Below are 20169 nucleotides of genomic sequence, written 5' to 3'. Positions count from 1 at the left end.
TGAGAGAATGAGTTTGTATCTCAAATATGCGCCTATACAGTTGTAACAAATTCCATGATTTCTAGCTTTACCTTCGATTGAAAATTATGGAAATCTGAGTATGAAACATTTGGAAATCTGTGAAATGAATTCTAATGCTACTCTCAGTATAAAGCCCTGATTATTTTCGAACCCTTTTTGATAATGGTTATTTTCATTCATTTACACTGGCATTTTCCAAACTTTGTCTTCAACACAATCACATGAGATGCTCTGACTGGCCAAATAAGTTTGGAAAATACCGGTTACTCTATTTTTTTTTTTTTTAAAGACAGCATGCACATGTATACAAGTGGGGGGAGGGGAGGGGAGAAGCAGAGGGAGAGGCAGAATTTTTTTTTTTTTTTTTATGATTTTACTTATTTGACAGAGAGAAAGACAGCTAGAGAGGGAACACAAGCAGGGGGAGTGGGAGAGTGAGAAGCAGGCTTCCCGCGGAGCAGGGAGCCTGACGCGGGGCTCGATCCCAGGACCCTGGGACCATGACCTGAGCCGAAGGCAGACGCTTAACTGCTGAGCCACCCAGGTGCTCCAAGAGAGGGAATCTTAAGCAGGCTCTACGCTCAGTGCTGAGCCTGACTTGGGGCTCAATCACACGACCCTGTGTGATCATGACCTGGGCCTAAATCAAGAGTCGGACGCTTAACCGACGGAGCCATCCAGGCACCCCTCTATTTTTTATACTTGGGGATCCAAAGGCCAAAAACAGGTTCTGAGAAGTTCTTTAATAAACTGTTTAACTTTTTCTTTTAACCCAGGATTTTCCCCAAACATATTTTGTCCTGGAAGCCTTTTATGTGTAATTCCAATTCATACAACAAGGGCCTCATATTTGCTAGAACACATCTTGGGAAAAATTATAGATCTGTATACCACCAATATCTTAAGAGGAACTACTTTCATAGGCCTATGCTAACACAGTGCTTACCTAGATACTTAACTTTTTGAATAATGAAATCATTTTTCTTCATTGCTTACCTTAAGATGTAAGAATAATCTAAAAAAACCCTGAGTTATGATAAAGACACTTGAACATTTTCGCATAAAAGATGTTACACTGAATATTTCTATCTAGTTGGGATTGAAAAAGCTGAACTCTAACAACACTCCTCTTCATTTATGAACTTTTTTTCTCAGAAAAATGATAGCAAAGGAGAAACAAACCTTGGTCGGCGTTTAAAAAGTTTGTAGAGTATATCCACCTGATGACTGGGAATTTCAGAAAATTCTTTTCTAAAGCTGCGATCCAGAACCTAAGGACAGAGATATTACTGCTTGATTGCAACTTTTTTCAGAAGCCCTTTCTTTGTTGACAATATTTTTCAAGATATAGGGTTGAATTACTCTGATTTTAAAAATTCATGAAAATTTGGTTTATAAAGTAGACTTATTGAGGGTGACACTTGCTATGCAAGAATTTCTCAAAGATTTATTTTGAATAGGAAGTACCTCTGTGAATTACAAATATTATTTCATATAAGGTTCTAGAAATCATTCAGAACTAAAATTTTCACAAAATAATATTTACCAGTAAAATATGCAAGGTATTCTATTCTATTCTATTTTATTCTGTTCTTTGTTTTTTCTATCCTATTCTTTTCCTTTATAAAACTACTGGTCATACATATGATCCAATAATTCCACTACTGGGTATTTATCCAAAGAATATGAAAACACTAATTCAAAAAGATATATGCACCCCTATGTTTACTGCAGCATTATTTACAACAGCCAAATTTTGGAAGCAACACAAGAGCCCATCAATAGATGGATGGATAAATATTATATATATATGATGGAAGAATGAAATCTTGTCATTTGCAACAACATGGATAGACCTAGAGGGTATAATGTTAAGTGAAGGAGGTTAGTCAGAGAAAGACAAATACCACAAGAATTCACTCATAAATGGAATTTAAGAAACAAAACAGATGAACAAAGAGAAAAAGAGATACACAAAAAACCATACTCTTAACTATAGAGAACAAACTGATGGTTACCACAGGCGAGGTGAGTGGAGATATTAGGTGAAATAGGTGATAGGGATTAAGAATACACTTATCATGATCTATACATAATATATAGAACTGAGTAAGATATAGAATTGAATCATTATATTGTACATCTGAAACTAATATAATACTATACATTAATTATACTGGAATTAAATTTTAAATTTTTTTTTTTAAGATTTTATTTATTTGCGAGAGAGAGAATGAGAGACAGAGAGCATGAGAGGGAGGAGGGTCAGAGGGAGAAGCAGACTCCCTGCTGAGCAGGGAGCCTGATGTGGGACTCGATCCCGGGACTCCAGGATCATGACCTGAGCCGAAGGCAGTCGCTTAACCAACTGAGCCACCCAGGCACCCTGGAATTAAATTTTAAAAAATTGTGGTCATAGCCTACTAAATTGATTTCATGACCAATTAGTGGGGACCGCAACTTAAAGTTTGAGAAGCCCTAAGATCTAGGTGACCTCTCTTTTTTTGTACAAGAGAAAATTTAAACCAGAGAAGTTACAAAAATTTATTTTACACAGTGGTTATCAGAAATATACAATGGCTCAGAATGAAGTTCACTGATAACTGAGAATTGTAGCAGGAGAAAATCTATGAGGAAATTAAATTATATCCTTTTTAATCTTCCCCAAATCTAAGCAGCAACTCAATTGCATTGGTGAGTGGGTAAGACAATAGCTCTCACTTTGTCTTCTGCTAACAAGTTGTCATAGTGTTCCTTGTACACGTCAAGGTCTTCTCTGGCTTTCTGGATGGCCTCTGAAGTCTGGTTCTATAATAACATCAAGAATAGGCAATTGAAACTGAGTTTTTTCAGGATAAACAAACATATTGGGGATACTAAAAATAAGAAATTTCCTAGTACAAGATAAATGTATCAGTGAAATATCCATTAGAGATAACATTTATAGCAGAAAGTAAACCAGTTGGAGACTTTGAAAAAAAAACATCTAATCACCTGTTTTTTTTTTTTTTTTAAAGATTTTATTTATTTATTTATTTGACAGAAAGAGACACATCGAGAGAGGGAACACAAGCAGGGGGAGTGGGAGAGGGAGAAGCAGGCTCCCCATGGAGCAGAGAACCCGACACGGGGCTTGATCCCAGGACCCTGGGATCATGACCTGAGCTGAAGGCAGATGCTTAATGACTGAGCTACCCAGGTACCCCTAATCACTTGTTTCTAAGTACAGTCAGCTGTGTGAGTGTGTAAGTGACTGTGGAACAGGGAAGTATGATGATGAAATTGCACAAGCTTGGGATTCACATGGACTTGGCTTCTGAGAGACTGAATATATAAACAGACAATGCCAGACCATATATACAAATAGAACTCTGACCCACAACCCCTGTAGCAACTAGCCAGGAAACAAAACCATATCCTCGGCAACAATCAGTCCCAGACTGTCATGATTTGATCAGTAACTTTCACCTTTCCTAATTTTTGCCACCATTTCCAGTTTAGGACCAAACAGAGAAAGCTGAATATGCTCCCCAAATTAATCACATAGATTGCCTGTCTTCTAATTAACTTGCCCCTGGCTTCCCCATGCCAACAACTTTTTTTTTTTAAGATTTTATTTGTTTATTTCAGAGAGAGAGCAAGTGAGCATGAGTGGAGCGGGGTCGGGCGGGGGGGGGGGGAGGGGGAAGGGCAGGGGAAGCAGAGGGAGGGGAAGAAGCAGACTCCCCGCTGAGCAGGGAGCCCCATGGGGCTTGATTCCAGGATCCAGGGATCACAACCTGAGCCAAAGGCAGACTGAGCCACCCAGGCACCCCCTTCCCCCATGCCAACAACTTCTAATCAGGGTACACCTGAAGCCCTCTCTTCTTTCCATTATAAAGCTTTCCCAGCCCCCTGCCTGCCTTTGAGTGTCCACCAAACACAAGTGATGGTGGCTGATCTCTTACTATATCAAGTTCTGAATAAATAGTCTGCTTATTCTCATTTGGATGGTCTTCATTTATTTTCACAGTTCTAATTCCTGCTGTTTTACTTTCTAATGGGTGACTTAGGCATGTTTACTAGTCTCTCTGAGATGGTCTCCTCACCTGTGAAAGAAATCCAGTACCTTGCAGCGTTGTTATGAGTAGGGCTGCATTCAGAAGGTGTTTGCATATGCTATTTAATGGACTTTCAGCAAAAACTAAGTTCATATGTCATATATATGATATATATGATATTAAATCATTCATTCATAAATGTTATTAATACTACTAATAAAAGCTGACATCTTTTGAAAATTATTCTGTGACAAGCATTTTGCATTCATTGTGTCTTCAATGAAACATATCTATTCACACTACTTATTAGAGTTTTCCAGATATGACAGGTTTTCATTCTATAAGCTACCACATTACTTACATGTTTAGTAATACTTAGGGTTCCAAATGATCCAGAGAGAACAATATTCCCAGAGAAGGGCTTGCAAGTAGCTTAAAAGGTTATACATCTTGTCCAAGGTCCCACAGTGTCACAGCCAGTCATTGGTTAAAAGTGGGTCCTTTCAACCATGAAGCTATATTGTCTCATTTTATAAACTGTATGTCATATGAAAGTTACACGGTTCTTTTGACTAAATGATTGCAGATGCAGAATCCCATAACTTCATTAACAGATAAGAGCGGGTGCTTTCAACCTGACCCTGGAGCCAAGTCCCTGACGGGGAGCCAAGGAACACACACAACTGAGAGGAATGTAAAAGGAGAGAGAGAGAGAGCATGAGCAGGGGGAGGGGGGAAGGGAGAGGGGCAAGCAGACCCTGTGCTGAGCTTGGCCCGATGTGAGGCTTGACACGGGGCTCGATCCCAGGACCCCGGGATCATGACCTGAGCCGAAGGCAGATGCTTAACCGACTGAGCCACCCAGATGCCCCTGAGAGCTTGTTAAACAAGGAGCATGTCTGTCAGAAAATCCTTTTACTCAAGATATCAGATATCATCCTTACTTTCTCCTCCTGCTTCCTTGTAAGGTAGTTGTTTAAGAATGCTTCTCTGGAGCTTATTTCTTCATCCAACAGTAGAGAAAAGACAAGATTATTTATTTTCAATTCCTCCTGTAGAAATATTTAAAAAGGTTGGGGAAATGATCACTACATCTATTTGAGAAAGGGTCATAGACTTGACACTCATCAAGCAGGTTTATGACATACAAATAAGAGAAATTCTTTTTAAGAGAAAGGGAATATAGACTGTGGTGCTAACTACTCAGTTATTTTACCTTTTCATCTTTTCTTTTTTTTTTTTTTTAAATAATTTTTTATTTATTCATTTGAGACAGAGAGAGAAAGAGAGAGAGAGAGCATGAGCAGGGGGAAAGGCAGAGGAAGAGGGAGAAGCAGGCTCCCTGCTGATCAGGGAGCCCAACATGGGACTCGATCCCAGGACCCTGAGATCATGACCTGAGCCGAAGGCAGACGCTTAACCATCTGAGCCACCCAGGTGCCCCCCTTTTCATCTTTTCACTGTAAGATAAAACATATATAGAGAAAAATACACAAGACCATGTATAGTTTAATGAGTTATTATAAAGGTAAAACACACTTGGGATCACCACACGGTTCAGGAAATAGAACTTTCCCATCCCAGAAGCCCCTTCCATGTGTCCCCTTCACAATCTCAACCCTGGTAATAACTACTTTCCTGACATCCAGAGTAATCACTCTCTTGTGTTTCTTTATGGTTTTATCACCCAGTTGTATCTCTCTAGGCACTACAGCATCACCTGTCCATTTAAAAAAATTGTCACCTTTTAAAAATCTCTTATAATCCATAGTTTCCCTTCCACCCCTTTCCTTTCTTCACATTTTCTTATAGTTTTACCTGGTCTGGGTTTTGCTATCTGCATACTTACAGCGAGTTCATCAGTATCCTTCATGTCATGTACTTCCTGAAAACTGGCAGCTGATCAGAGGCCTTATCAGACACATGTTTGATCCTTCTGGCAATACCGTAGGTGATACTATGTTCTTTGATCAGGACACACATAATATTAGGATATCTGCATTTTTGTGATGTTAGTAATGGTAGACACTCCATGCCCCAACCCGTTAATCTATGGGGAGTTGCAAGATGGTGATAGTCTTTTTCTATCGTTCCTTTTTCACTTATTAATGAAAATTCTTTTATAAACAGATGCTTCTCCTTATCTGCAATGTAGTTACCTAGTGGTACAGTTCATATAGGAAGGTGAAATCAATACTCAATGCTTTCTCTTTATCAGTTTCTACATAACGAATTGGTTGTTATTCTTTGAAGGTAAACAATAGGCATTTTTCTTTTTAAAATATCACAAATTCACAAATTTAAACAACTTTGGTGGGTTTCAGTTAATTGCAATGATTATCATTGTTGAATCTTAAATTATTCCCTTTAGGGGAGCTTTTAAATTTGGCCCCTGAGTCCTTTGGATATTACCTGGTAGTCTTTGACAGTTTCCTCATTATCTTATATGAAAAGATGTTCTGAGCTTATCTTTTTAAAATAACAGCTTTATTAAGATATATTTCATACAATTCATTAATTTCATACAAGTCAAGGTTCATCCATGTTGTACAATGTATTAGAACTTTCTATTGCCAAATAATATTCCATTATATGGATAAACCGTATTTTATTTATCCATATGTAGTTGTTGGACATTTGGATTGTTTCCACTTTTTGGGCATTATGATTAATGCGGCTCTTATGACTAGTGCTGGGGCATTTATTCCCAGTGTCCCCCCACCCAACTACCATACACACACTCCCTCCCTGCTGGGCCAGTGGTTATGTTCTATGGCCAAGACTCCCAAAGAGCAGCCTCTCTCTCAAGGCTACAGGTCTTGCTGGGTCCTGGTAGCAGCTCCCTTCCTTTGCCTCTTTAGCTCTAGTGATGTTACTGCCTTCCTGCTACTTCTAATCTCTTAGTTTTTCACCATTCCTTGCTGTTTCCCCTTAACCCTGACTATACCTCCGTAAAGAGTCCTTGCATTAAACCTCTTAAATGTAACACTTTCAGTGTACCATTCCTGTTGGGACCCCGAGGATAGAGACAACCTCCTAGAGGTTCCCTTATCTTCTCTCATCTTTTTTGGCTGACCCCCCTTGCTTTGGAAGATACATATAAATTTTTGAGATCTTGTATTTCTTTTTTTTTTTTTTAAAAGATTTTATTTATTTATTTGAGAGAGAGAGAATGAGAGACAGAGAGCATGAGAGGGAGGAGGGTCAGAGGGAGAAGCAGATTCCCTGCTGAGCAGGGAGCCTGATGAGGGACTCGATCCTGGGACTCCAGGATCATGACCTGAGCCGAAGGCAGTTGCTTAACCAACTGAGCCACCCAGGCGCCCTTGAGATCTTGTATTTCTCAAAATATCATTATTTTCCCTTACACTCAACTGTTAGTTTGATCAGGTATAGATTCCCATGCTAGGAATAATTTTCCCTCAGAATTTAAAGGCTTCACTGCTTGGTCTTCTTGTTTCTAGTTACTGTACACGTCATTTATATTCTTACTGCTGAGTCAAATTAAGCCAGATTTTTCATCGGATCTTTTGGGGCAAGTGGATTATTCATTCATTTAACACATAGTATGAGCCCGGCCCTTTGCTAGTTTCTGGAGATACAGGGATGAATCAGACAGCCTTATAGTTTTGGGAGCATTAAAAAGTAATTTCATATAAATTAAAATTCAGTTGCAATAAGTTTGAGAAAGTAAAAGAACAGAGCATATACTAGGAGGCTCTAGCCTAGTCTGAGGAACTGGCTTGTAAGCTGGAACCTGACATATGTAGCTGAGTAGATAGGGGCCAGGAGGCAGAGCTGGGAGGAAGGGGCACCGAGGTGAGTTCAAGGCACCAGAGGAGGAAGCATGGCAGTGAGGGGGAGGGTGGCGGAGGAAGCATGGCAGTGAGGGGGAGGGTGGCAGAGGTGAGGATGGAGCAGGAATCAGGCCAGGACAAGCAGGACCATGGTGCCAGAAAGGGTGTTGGTCTTTTTTCTAAGAACAAAGAGAGGCCCCCGAGGCTCCTTAAAAAGAAAAGGCCTTGTAAGTAAAGCTTCTACTTACCTGGTTGACAACCATCTCTGCCTTCACTCTCCTTTCAAAGAGTCTTTTCAAATGTTCATCAAAATTCTGTGTGCTTTCTTGAATGGAGTTTTGAAGTTTCTTCATTTCTGCTTCTAATGACTGGAAGGAAGTCGATAACAAAATTAACATCTAGGAACATCAAATGCTCCAAGGAAGGGGTGTTCACATTGTGCTGCAAGGGAGGGGTGCAGGGGGAGGACAGGCCTTGTGAAGTGTCCTGGGCCCTCCACCCTCTTCAACCAGAGATGTTCCACCTGGATCTGTTTAATATATTGTGAGTCTGAGATTTTTGCTTTAAAAAGATTACACTGGGGAAAAAAGAGGAAATAACTGATCATGGCTAATGGTGCAGGCAGAGATAGGCCTATTAAAACAAATCTCAGCAAATCTTTCTGGGAAATTCTGACCCTCTCTCTGTAAGACAGAAATTTCCAGGTATACAATCTGGTCCTAAAAGATCTTGATTTTTTTTTAAAAGCCATGATATATCTTCATGGAATTTTTTAGATTTTAAGGAAATAAAGACTGAGTATGTAGATATAGAGGTAGATACAGAGATAGAAATACAGATATAGACAGATGGAGATATAACATATATAGTTATACTCTCTTTTGTTTTCTGTATTTGTTGTCTCTCCAAAACATCTACATCAGGGGGAAAAAGTCCCATCTACCCTCTCTCCTCCTACTTTTTAAAAATTCTACAAGGACTTAGAGCTAAACACACAGTAGGTAAGTAGAAAGCTATAAATTTATATTTATTTTTTAAAAGATTCATTTGAGAGAGAGAGGTGCGTGCACACAACCATGCACATGAGTGGGGAAAGGCAGAGGGAGAGAATTTCAAGCAGACCCCTTGCTGTTCACGGGGCCTGATGCGGGGCTCAATCTCACAACCTATGAGATCATGACCTGAGCCAAAACCAAGAGCCGCATGTTTAACTGACTGAGCCGGAGCCCCTATAAATTTTTATTTTTAAAGAAATGTCAGCAGATCAATCCTAGACATACTATTACAAATAATTTTTATCTTTAAAAGTTTTTGTAACTTTAAGATTTTGATTTAACTTTAAATTTACAGAAAAGTTATAAGAATAGTAGTACAAAGAATTCCCATATACTTTTTTTTTTTTAAAGATTTTATTTATTTATTTGACAAAGAGAGACACAGCGAGAGAGGGAACACAGCAGGGGGAGTGGGAGAGGGAGGAGCAGACTTCCCGTGGAGCAGGGAGCCCGATGCGGGGCTCGATCCCAGGACCCTGGGATCACGACCTGAGCCGAAGGCAGACGCTTAATGATGGAGCCACCCAGGCACCCCAGAATTCCCATATACTTTTTATCGTATTAATCAATTGCTAATATTCTGCCCCATTTGATTTATCACTTGCTCAATCTCTTCTCTTTCTCTCTCCCTAGCTCTATCTTTTTCTTGATCATTTGAGAACAAGCTGCAGACACTCAAATACAGGTGAGTCATTTTGCAGACTGTCACTGAGTTTAGCTCTGTCTGATGTTTTCTCATGCTTAAACGAGGTGGTACGTTACTAACAGGAACACCACATGAATCATGTTGTACCCTTCTCAGTGTACCATATGAGGAGACATGATGTGGGTTTGTTTCATCATTGATGATGTTAACTGTGATCACTTGGTTAAGTAGTGTCTGCCAGTTTCTCTATTGTACAGTTACTGTTTTTCCATTTGTAATTAATTAATTTGTGGGAAGATACTTAGAAACCATGTAAAAATCTTGTTCCTCATCAAACTTTTATCCACCAGTTTTAGCATCCATTGATAATCCTTACTTGAATAAATTATTATGGTGATGGTAATGATAGAATTATTATTTTAAATTTACTTTAAAAAGCTAAGTTCTGGGGTACCTGGGTGGCTCAGTTGGTTAAGTGTCCAGCTCCTTTTTAAAAATATTTATTTCTATTTATTTATTTTTATTGTTTTGTCCAATTAGACAACATTTGTACATCATTAAAGTGTCCAGCTCTTGATTTTGGCTCAGGTCATGATCTCAGGGCATGAGACAGCCCTGCATCAGGCTCCGTGCTGGCTTTGGAGCCTGCTTAAGATTCTCTCTCTCCTTTTCCCTTTGCCCCTCCCCCACCCCTCTTGCACAGGAGTGCGTGCATGCATGCATGTGTGCTCTCTCTTAAGTTAAAGAAAAAGCCAAGTTCTGTCTATGCTGGTTTAATGAAGAGAGAGACTAATTCTAGGAAGGTGATGGAGAGAGTTTAGCAAAATGTAGAGGCACTTGACACAAGGAGAAACACCACCCAAATAAAGCTAATTAAGCAATGACGAAATACTAAAATAGAACAAATACAGGAAAAGCACACTTCAGGGTCAGTTTGCTTGCCATAGTTTATGACACAATCTCATAGAAATGGAAAAAATCCCATGGACTGTGGGCCCAGTAGTTGTGTATCAAAGCCATGTGTTCCTGGACAATGGAAGCACCATCACATGGCAAATGACCAAAGGCTCAGCCTGCTGGGACCAGATTGTCCAAGGGTCTGAAGCCCACCCTTCTCTCCAGTCTGAAAGGAACTCTTTTAGTGTTAGAACGGCCTTTTGCTCTGTGCTTCAAATGTCCCACATTCTTCTCACTGCAGGCCCTTCTCATGTGCTTTTCCATCTGTCTGATCTCCATTCCTTGCTCTTCAACCTGTCATTTTTCTCATTCTTCCAACTTGAGCATAAAAGCCACTTTCTCAAGTAAGCCTACCTTGGGTCCTGTCTTAGGCACTACCTTGAGTCTTAGAAGCAAAGCCTGTCCAATTGCATACACAGGATTCCAGTGTATGCAATTTTTGGAGGGAGTGCTTTTTCAGAGACACCTGTAAAATGGGGAAGGGAAGCAGGCAGGGAAGGGGCAGGAGCTGAGCAATAATGTGCTCTTAGGTGGCCCAGCCTTTGCCTGATTCCCAGGGGTTCAAGGGTAATACAGAGGCTCTGCTGAGCTGTCCCAATTTGGGCCAACTGGGCGGGACTTTTGTATCCCCATCTCATCAGTCAGTCACAGGCTTTTCTGGATAGGGGCAGTGATATAGCCTTGTATGCTATAACAAGGATGCCCCCTTGATGAGCCAAGGCACCAGAGGTCTCAGGTATGAGCCTTTAGCTGCAACATGCACAGACGTAAGGGGATGGGCACGCCAGCCTGAAAAGGGGACCTAGTGAATACCAGTGGCCTCAATCTACGTCAGTGCCTCTGTGTTTACTGTCATAGGTGGCACCTGAACTTGTCCATCCTGATTCATCACACTGCAGTTAAATAACTATTCTGTGAATGTTCAGTTAATGTGTAACTGCCCACCCCCCAAGGCAGTGAACACCGGGAGGGGCCAGAGCTGTGTCTGTCTATTCAGCAAGTGTCTCTTGGGACCCGACACAGTGACCAGCCATAGTGAGAATCAAAGGAATATTTGTTAAAGAATTGGGTGTCACTTTTCCTCAAACATTCCTGGGAAAATCTAATTTTAACCAAAACTGTATCAGATGCTGCAAAATGAGAAGCAGGGGAGATGAAAGGTGGGAGACTAAATAGGAGGGTAAGGATGAACAATGCGGAATCCATCAGACCAAGAATTTCTCCCAGCCCTGGACAAAAACATGGCCTGCAATTTAAGAAGGTATTGCTGTAGTTGACCAGACTAGGCTCTTAAGGGTGAAGGTGGTAGCCTTTCATCTGCAAATCACCAGGCCCTAGGAGAGTGCCTGGCACATAATAGCTGTCAATAAATTTATCTATTCATTCAGGAAATATTTACTGAGTGCTTATTATGGGTCAAGCACAGTTCTCAAAACTTGGAATATAGTAATGAACAAAACAGACCAATTCTCTTCCCTCATGTTACATTCTAGTAGAGGATTCAGGTAACGTGTAAACAAGTACGGATGATGTAGGCCAGGTGGGGATGAGCACTCTGGAGAACAACAAAGCCCGGGCGGGGGGGGGGGGGGGGGAGTAGAGCGGGGCTGGTGGGGAGGGAGTTTGCCCTGCTATGTAGGAAGATGAGATGACAACTGAGTAGAGATCCAAAAGAGGTGAGGCAGCAAGCCGTATGGCTAAATGGGGTAAGAGTACCCCAGGTATCGGCCACAGCATGTCAAGGGCCCATGGCAAGAATGAGCTGTGGGTCCTGGCGTCAAGAGTGTGCTGGGTATCTTTGAGGAACACCAAGGAGTTTCCAGGAGAGTGGTGGGAGGTAAAATGGGAGGGGTACAGATCAGGGGACCAGGAGGGCAGAGAAACTAATGCCATAAATCGGGTAAGAGATGCTGGTGTTTGGAGTAGGGTGGGAGTTGTTGTGGTGCCCAAAAAGAAGCTCCTGGAAAATCATAACGAAGGGACTGGAGGTGCAGTCTCAGGCAGTGCTGCTTCTGGGGAGAGTGAGGCAGCGTGGAAGAGGGAGGGGCCTCTTGGAGACTTGGGTGAAAGGAAAGAAGAAAGGAAGAAGTGAAGATTAAGGGTCCTGCAGAAACAAAAGAAAATCATGAAATCAGAAGACGCACTGGTGGTCTCTTCCCCCTGAAATAAGAACAGCGCTGCATGAAGAACTTTATATCAAGTTGATAATGTTATCCCCACAGAAGGGGAAAAAAGGATTAGTCCAAATAAATTCTGAATATAATGTGCAGGTGGTCTGCCCTCCATGAGATATATCCTGAGAACAAAAAGAGGTGCAAGGAAATCTTAAAACCTACCAAGAAGTTTTGCTTTTGGTAGAGACATTATACGTATATTGTAGGACTGAGCAAATGAATAAATATATCTGGGGAACTAGAGCTTGCACTGAGAAAGGAGATCTACATGCTAAATTAGGGAAAGGGAGAAGAACCTTAGGGTATGTTCAATTGGAATCGGATAAATGACATATCAGATATTAAACTGATAAGAACAGACACTACACTTGATCTTAGCCAAAACTGGAATTGGAGGTAATAATACGGAGTTTTGATGTCATATATATATGTTATATACATACAAGTCAGGAGAAAAATACAAAATGCAAAAAAATGTGGCAATATTAAAAGCTGGTGGGTTAAGGTATATGGTGTAGGTATACTAGATTTACAGAATATGGATGCACTACGACATAGGTATATGGTACATAGATTGTACTTCTCACGCAACATATCTGTACATTTGAATAATTCTAAAATAAAAATTGGCAAAAAAATAATCTCATATTGGGAAAATTGGCAGAGATATACAATGACATAAGATTTGCCATGACTTGGATAATTGTTGAAGCTGGATGAGGGGGTCATTATACTATTCTCTCTACGTTTTTATATGTTTGACATTTTCCATAATATAAAGGTTTTTCCAATAGACTGAGAAAAGAGAAATTGGAGACAGTGAAGACAGATTTTTCCAGGGGTTTTCTGAGGAGATACTGGGCAGTGGATTGAGAGGAAAGTTGGGTCCAGGGACTTTTTTTTCCCTTTTAACTTACTTTGAAATAAATTCAGACTAACTCAAAAGTCATAAGGATAGTAGAAAGAATTCCAGAATCCTCTTCAAGGGAGTCTCTTTTTCTTTCTCATTCTCTTTTCTATACAATGAGAGATGTATCCAATGTATAATATTACAACATGTCTATGCTGGAGGGAAAAATTGATGTAGGAAAAAGGGGCAAATTGCCCGAATGGTAAGATGGGATGGGATCAGGTGCACAAGTGGAGGACCAGGCTTGGGCAGGTGCAAGGTCATTTCATCCCTAAGAAACAGAAAGGGAGAGTCTATGGATTCTGTGCAGGTGGGAGGTAGATGTGGGAGTGGGAGAGTAAGGAAAATCTCTTCTAGTTGCTTCTCCCCTCCCAGTGAAATAGAATATGAGGTGAGTGAGCCAAGGGGGTCAGGTGTTGGAAGTTTGGAGACAGAGGAGAATGTGGGACATGTTTCTCGAGGATCTTGCCACTTAAAGTGTTCTCCTCTGACCAGCAGCAAGCCACACCACCAGGCTGCTTGTTAGAAATCTCAGGATCCTTCCATTTCCTCAAAATGACAGAATCAAGTCAAATATTCTTGACAAGATCCCTCAGGTGGTATGGAGTCAGCTAGGGGTGGGGAAATGGAATAGCATCACCAAACAGCTCTGAAGACCCAGTAAAGATTAAGGTCATTGGAGGGAAATCAGTATTTTTTTCTTTACCCACATCGTGGTGCGTGGTGCAGGTGCAGAGAAGGCTGAGTACTGGCTTTAGCCATGGCTGGCTTTTACCCACTGAATTTGACCAAGGAGCAGGGAGGTGAGAGTGTCAGCAGCAGACTATTTCACAATATGAGATCATGGAATAAATGCTACCACCTTAGGCATCTATACTCCCTAACTGCTTGAAAATTTCACTGCATTCAAGACTGCTCATTTTGGCTTTTTGGGAAATACTATCTTAGGATGAAATGTGAGGGCACTGTTAGAGGACTGCAGTGAATAAAAATGGGAACAGGTTATCAATAGATCTAAAGAAGTTGCTCATGAGATACAGCCACTATAAAGCTGACAAACTGCCCTGCCTCAAATAATGCCATGATTTTACCTTCTTCATAGCGGAATACTTTTTTTTAAAGATTTTATTTGTTTATTCGACAGATAGGTAGAGAGCACAAGTAGGCAGAGTGGCAGGCAGAGGGAGAGGGAGAAGCAGGCTCTCCGCCGAGCAGGGAGCCGGACATGGGGCTCAATCCCAGGATCCCAAGATCATGACCTGAGCTGAAGGTAGCCACTTAACCGACTGAGCCACCCAGGCGCCCCTGGAATAGATACTTTTTATTTGGTTGTACACCATCCGTTTTTATATCTCTATTATATTTGTAAGCATTTTTCTTTTTTCTTTTTTTTAAATTAACATATAATGTATTATTTGTTTCAGGGGCACAGGTCTGTGAACTGTAAGCAATTTTAATGTGGGAATGTTTCTTTGAGATGCAAGGAGGTATCAGTGGGAGAACTGCTTTGCAAATATCTCAAGTTACAGCTGTAAAGTATGTGCTGCTGATTGTGTCATTCTTCTGTCAGGTCCTTTTCTTGAGATTGAGAGGAAATCAAGCAAGAGTTATGACTGAACTCAAACAGATGTGGAAGATACAGAGCAGTGCCTAGAACATAGTCTCATAGATGTTCATTAAACATTTGAAGAATGGAGGACCAAATGAACTGTAACGATCTGGGAAATGTTGAAATCAACAAGAACTTTAAAAAAAATTGCAACATACTCTTTTTGTTTTAAATTGTGTTAACTCTTCAAACTTATCTCTACCCACTTCCCCAAATTCTCTTGAGAATTTAAGCTGAAACAGTATCCTTAAGCTACTAACAACACTGAGGGAATAAAGAACACTTAATTTGAAAACATACTGGAACAAAACCGTGGTAGGGTATATTAATTCTTTGCTCTTCTGACCTTTCTATACTTATCTCTTTCTTCATTTAACTCTTTGACTTTCTTCTCATAGTCTTTGACTTGTTTCCTCTCCTCTTCAGACCATAGAGCATCAGGTTTTACCATGAAAGCAGGTTGAGGAATCACCTGAAGATAAAAAGGAAAGCATATACCGTGGCTCAAACATAAATATAGCAGTACAGTAAAAGGTCAGAGTTATCATTACAGTTAAAAAAAAAAAAAGAGCCCTTTCAAGGGATATAGTTCTTCACATTGGCAAGACAATGGCCTGACACTTTGAAGAAAGTACATGAAAAAAGTTACAACTGCTTTTCTGTGAACATAAGCGAGAGTGGGCAATTTGGGACATATAGAAACTCTTAGGTGACAGGGTCAGAGATGTATGTTGATATCTTCATAGTTAGAACTACACCTGGGCTCCAGGGACACCTAAGGCACATATCAAAGGGAATGTTTCATATTATATCCAGAGAATTACAGATGCAACATTATCATTGCTTTCTATCCAGACCAAAACCAGTTTGCTTGTTTTGTTCTTTTGTTTGGTTTATGTAAGATAGGGAGGCAAGTCCACAGTTTCAAATTTCTTATTTGCCTAATGTGGTATATTTATGAGGTACTGGGAGGTTGTATATTTGTTGCTGTAGAATTTCTAAAATTCGGGTCAATATAGACAAAAACGATCAAATTTGAGTAGCTCTCTCTACCCCATTCCATCTTCCATAAGAATGTCCAGAAATCTCACCATTCTCAAAATATCTTCCTTTTTGACTTCCAGAACTCCTCCCATCATGTCCATCAGGGCTCGGTGCCTTGTGTCGGGGCCCTGGAAAAGAGCCAGGGTCAGGGAGGGTAGCTAAGACAGAGACCTGGCCCTCTGGTAGAACCAGAGGCAGCCTCCCACCCAATGTTAGAATGACTGCATTTAGAATTGGGGAGGGTGGCGAGTGGCATGAAGGGAAGAGGAGAAGAAGGCCCCTGAGATTCCAGGGATCTCTGACCATGACAAATGCCATGATGTGTTTCTATAGTGGAGTAAAGTACAAGACAATTCAATCAAATTAGGAACAAATATACCTAAAGGAAAGAGGGTCTTAGGTACGTTTGAGCAAAACTGCATACCCGTGTCAGAAGCCATCGCTCCATTTCACGGGTTGCGGTCAATTCTGCTTTGGCTTTCAGCCATGGATTAAGCATTTTCTGAGCTGTAATCTGAAAGAGAAAATGTAGTTTAATGCTGTTCTTCTTACACAATTTAAACCAAACCTTCCTTTCACACAGCAGGGAGGAGGTTAGAAGGTATCGAGAGGATAAAGGAACCATCCAGATTTCACAATCAATTTCCTATCTTGGGACAAAGATGAGATCTAGAATGAGAGCGTTGGGAAAATTGATCGTTACTTCTCTATTAGCTCTCAAAGCTCTTCTCCATCACTAAAGAGATTATAACAGGGATCTGATTTAGACTAGAGGGACAGGAAAGGGGTTCAAAGGAATGTCATCTAAGCCAAATCCTGTAGGATGGGGGTCCTGCGAGGTCAATAGCTTGGAGCATTCAAGGAATTGTGGGAACGAGAGTGTGGCTGGCCCAGAGCAAGGTAGGCAGTCACAAAGGGGCTTGTTATCTGAGGTGAAATGAGCAGCCACTGCAGGGTTTTAAGCAAGGGAAAGACATAATAAGTTTGGCTTGTAACAAGATCACTCTCCTGATGTAGAAGGGATTAGAGAAGAAGCAAGTGTGGTGAGGTTAATTATGCACATACAAAGACTGCCCCCAGCAGGATCTTGGTGAGAGCCGCAGAGAGAGGTCCTTGCTATCACAGTGCTCCAGAGACTTAGGTTACATGGCAGGAGACCGGTTCTGGAAGAAATAATTTCCTTAAACAAGTACAGTAGACTGTAGAGATGAAGATGTACTCTGAAGGATAAGGGTTTGCGTTCAGACCCCAAATCTGTCACTTACTAGCTTTCTAACGGTGGTCAAGCTACTTAACCTCTCTGTGCCTTACTTCCCTTATCTGTAAAATAGAGGTAATATTAGTACCTACCTTGTAAGGTCTTATAATGATAAATTAGTTTCCATCTATCTAGGGCACTTAGAACAGTACCTGGCTTTTAATAGGGACTATATAAGTGTTTGCTGTTATTTCTAAGTAACACTATTACTTTTTATCTCAAAGCAATCAAGCTGGTTTCATATGAGCAAGGATTTTTTTTTTTTTTTTTTTTAGTATTTTAAATTTGGTTATATTTTAATTATTTTCTTTAGGCATTTACTTGTAACCACCTCTGGCCAAACACCTTTTAAGAAGGCTGACCAGTGGGGTGCCTGGGTGGTTCAGTCGGTTAAGCATCCGACTCTTGATTTCTGCTCCGGTCATGATCTCAGGGTGGTGAGATCGAGCCCTATGTTGGTCCCTGGACTGGTCGTGCAGCCTGCTTAAGATTCTCTCTCTCCCTCTCCCTCTCCCTCTGCACGGCCCCCCACCCCTTTGCCTCACACTCTCTCTTAAAAAAAAAAAAAAAAGGCTGACCACTGAGCCCCCTTTCTCTGGGATCTATCCTGCCTTAGTGACCCAGATAATTACTGGAACTTCATCAGGCTCTCTTCCACAATGTGATCCAACCTTCTTTGATACAGGCACTGGACCCAAGCTGGGTCAATGAAACTCTTTCTAGTCAAATGTGGAATTAGGACTAAGTGGTTCTAGTTTGGACCAGCTGTCTGCTTGAGTGAGGAGAAATAAAGTAGAAACTGCTAGAGGAAGGTGAAATGCAGACAGAGGTGAGCTAAGAGATGAAGAAAGTGGACTTCTTGACTCCCCAAGAGATTTCAGTCTTTGGTCCCTGCTTCCTTCTAGGCTTGACATCCAAATCTTCCCTAGATTCCATAGGATTCCAAAAGAAATTCTCATCATTGCTGAGGCAATGTCAACTGTTGTTGTTTCTTGTGACCAAGAATACCACGTGATACAGTCACTTCCAGCACTGCACTGCACACAGGGAGATGAATAAGTAAGAATGTGGGAAAATGTCCTGAGAGAAAAGGGACGGGATAACACAGCCAGCCAGTACCTCTTTGTTTTCCACAACGAGGGTTCTCTCTGGCTTCTCACAATCATCAAATTCTGGTTGCCAGACCACTTCTTCCAAGTCCAAATCTAAAATAATTTCTTTAATTCTTACATTTCTTTCCTTCACACGTGCAACTTCAAACTCTTTTTGTTTATATGCAGCATCAAACTCATTGTTGAAAGCAGTTTTTACCTTGTAAATGACATCCTGAAATATCAATGTAATACTGAGAACACATCACATGTTATAGATCATTACTAGTAACATGGTCTCATGGTTTTACTTTCCTTCCAAAATCACTTTATAAATTATCAGGAAGCTAATCTTTCTAAAATACAGTTTATATTAAGTCATTTCTTGGTTCAGTAATCCACAGTGGCATCCTATCATGGGTAGGATTAAGGCAATAGCATAACTGTTATATCACAATCTACTTCCTGAAATGGAAACCGTAACTCAGTATGCAGGTATGTTGATAAATGCTGAAGTAGATGATGGATACTTGGGAGACTCTTTGGGCTATTCTCTCAATTTCTGTATATGTCCTAAAAAAATCCATAATAAAATACTTAAAAAGTGATATGTGATCTTTAAATTGGGAAATGTCTTTCCTTTGAAGCCTTGTTTGGGGGAGATGTGGTAAGGAAAGGATGGCCTATAGAGGTTGTTTGGAGAATTTCCAGAAAAGCACAACCATACACAATATGGTCAGGTCATTCTCAGGTAGGATGGGGACCTAAGTTGGCTAGCTGGATCAGCCAGTTGTCCAGGTGGCCGTGGGTCCGATTGGATTGTTCCCACCTGTGCTGGTGAGTGGAATGATGGTCAACTAAAGTAGCCTTATTTTACCATCAGAGTTCAGTCTGTATGTCTATCCTACTGAAGATGAAACCATTAAAGCAGGTAGAAAGATGATCTTAACAGATGACACCAGAATTTCTCTTGGGCTGAAACTAACCTTGTAGGACAATGCCTTAATAAGACAGCAGAAAGGTGAGACACTGAGGGCATGGGTCAGCAAAAGCTGAGCAACAAAAGAGATAACTAAACAGTTTTGGATATAAATGCACAGGAATTTCAGGGGTTGGAGGAGGAGAAGAAAAGAAAAAAATAGGAAGAGAGAGCAGAGTATCATGGTAGGAGGCTGGAACTCAAATGGCAGATATGGTTGGAGGACTTTCAGGAAAAGGAACGGCCAACATTAAATTTTGAAGCATCCACATTGGTGCAGTCTGTCACTGAAATTTCAAAAACTTTTGGTAGGTATATACAGATGTGTTCTGAGACTGACTTGTTCAGTGGAGAGTAAGGAGTAGGAGCTTAGAGTGTGTGGGATATTGCACCTTATTCCTGAGTCCCAGAAGAGAAGTTATGGAAGTCTTAGAGAGGAAATTGTATTTCCCCAGGTTAAGGGGATAGATAAGCAATCATATCTTGATCTAACAGACATCTGAGTTACCTAGAAGATGGCATTCAAGGATCTCTTTTATCTTTGAGCTTACTGAAAATCTAAGTAGAAGAAGAGTTTGTTTGTGGTGT

At 40.7% G+C, this 20169-nt stretch overlaps 1 protein-coding gene and 1 pseudogene across 1 annotated transcript in view; both read right to left on the bottom strand.

Moving 5' to 3' along the window:
- Positions 1-20169, bottom strand: part of CFAP43 (cilia and flagella associated protein 43) — a 96371-nt gene that overhangs the window by 13555 nt on the left and 62647 nt on the right. The window contains exons 17-24 of the mRNA XM_081823071.1: positions 18631-18837; positions 16678-16767; positions 16301-16381; positions 15556-15681; positions 8107-8226; positions 5006-5113; positions 2743-2829; positions 1204-1292 (exon numbers count right to left, since the gene is read on the bottom strand). Of these exons, the coding sequence (XP_081679197.1) occupies positions 1204-1292; positions 2743-2829; positions 5006-5113; positions 8107-8226; positions 15556-15681; positions 16301-16381; positions 16678-16767; positions 18631-18837 (908 nt within the window). The remainder of the gene's footprint in view (positions 1-1203; positions 1293-2742; positions 2830-5005; positions 5114-8106; positions 8227-15555; positions 15682-16300; positions 16382-16677; positions 16768-18630; positions 18838-20169) is intronic.
- Positions 12988-13091, bottom strand: LOC115944604 (U2 spliceosomal RNA; annotated as a pseudogene).

Source organism: Leptonychotes weddellii, chromosome 6, assembly GCF_054177405.1.
Source record: "Leptonychotes weddellii isolate Sample4059 chromosome 6, ASM5417740v2, whole genome shotgun sequence".
NCBI classification, from domain to species: domain Eukaryota; kingdom Metazoa; phylum Chordata; class Mammalia; order Carnivora; family Phocidae; genus Leptonychotes; species Leptonychotes weddellii.
This window is presented reverse-complemented; position numbering and strand designations above follow the sequence as displayed.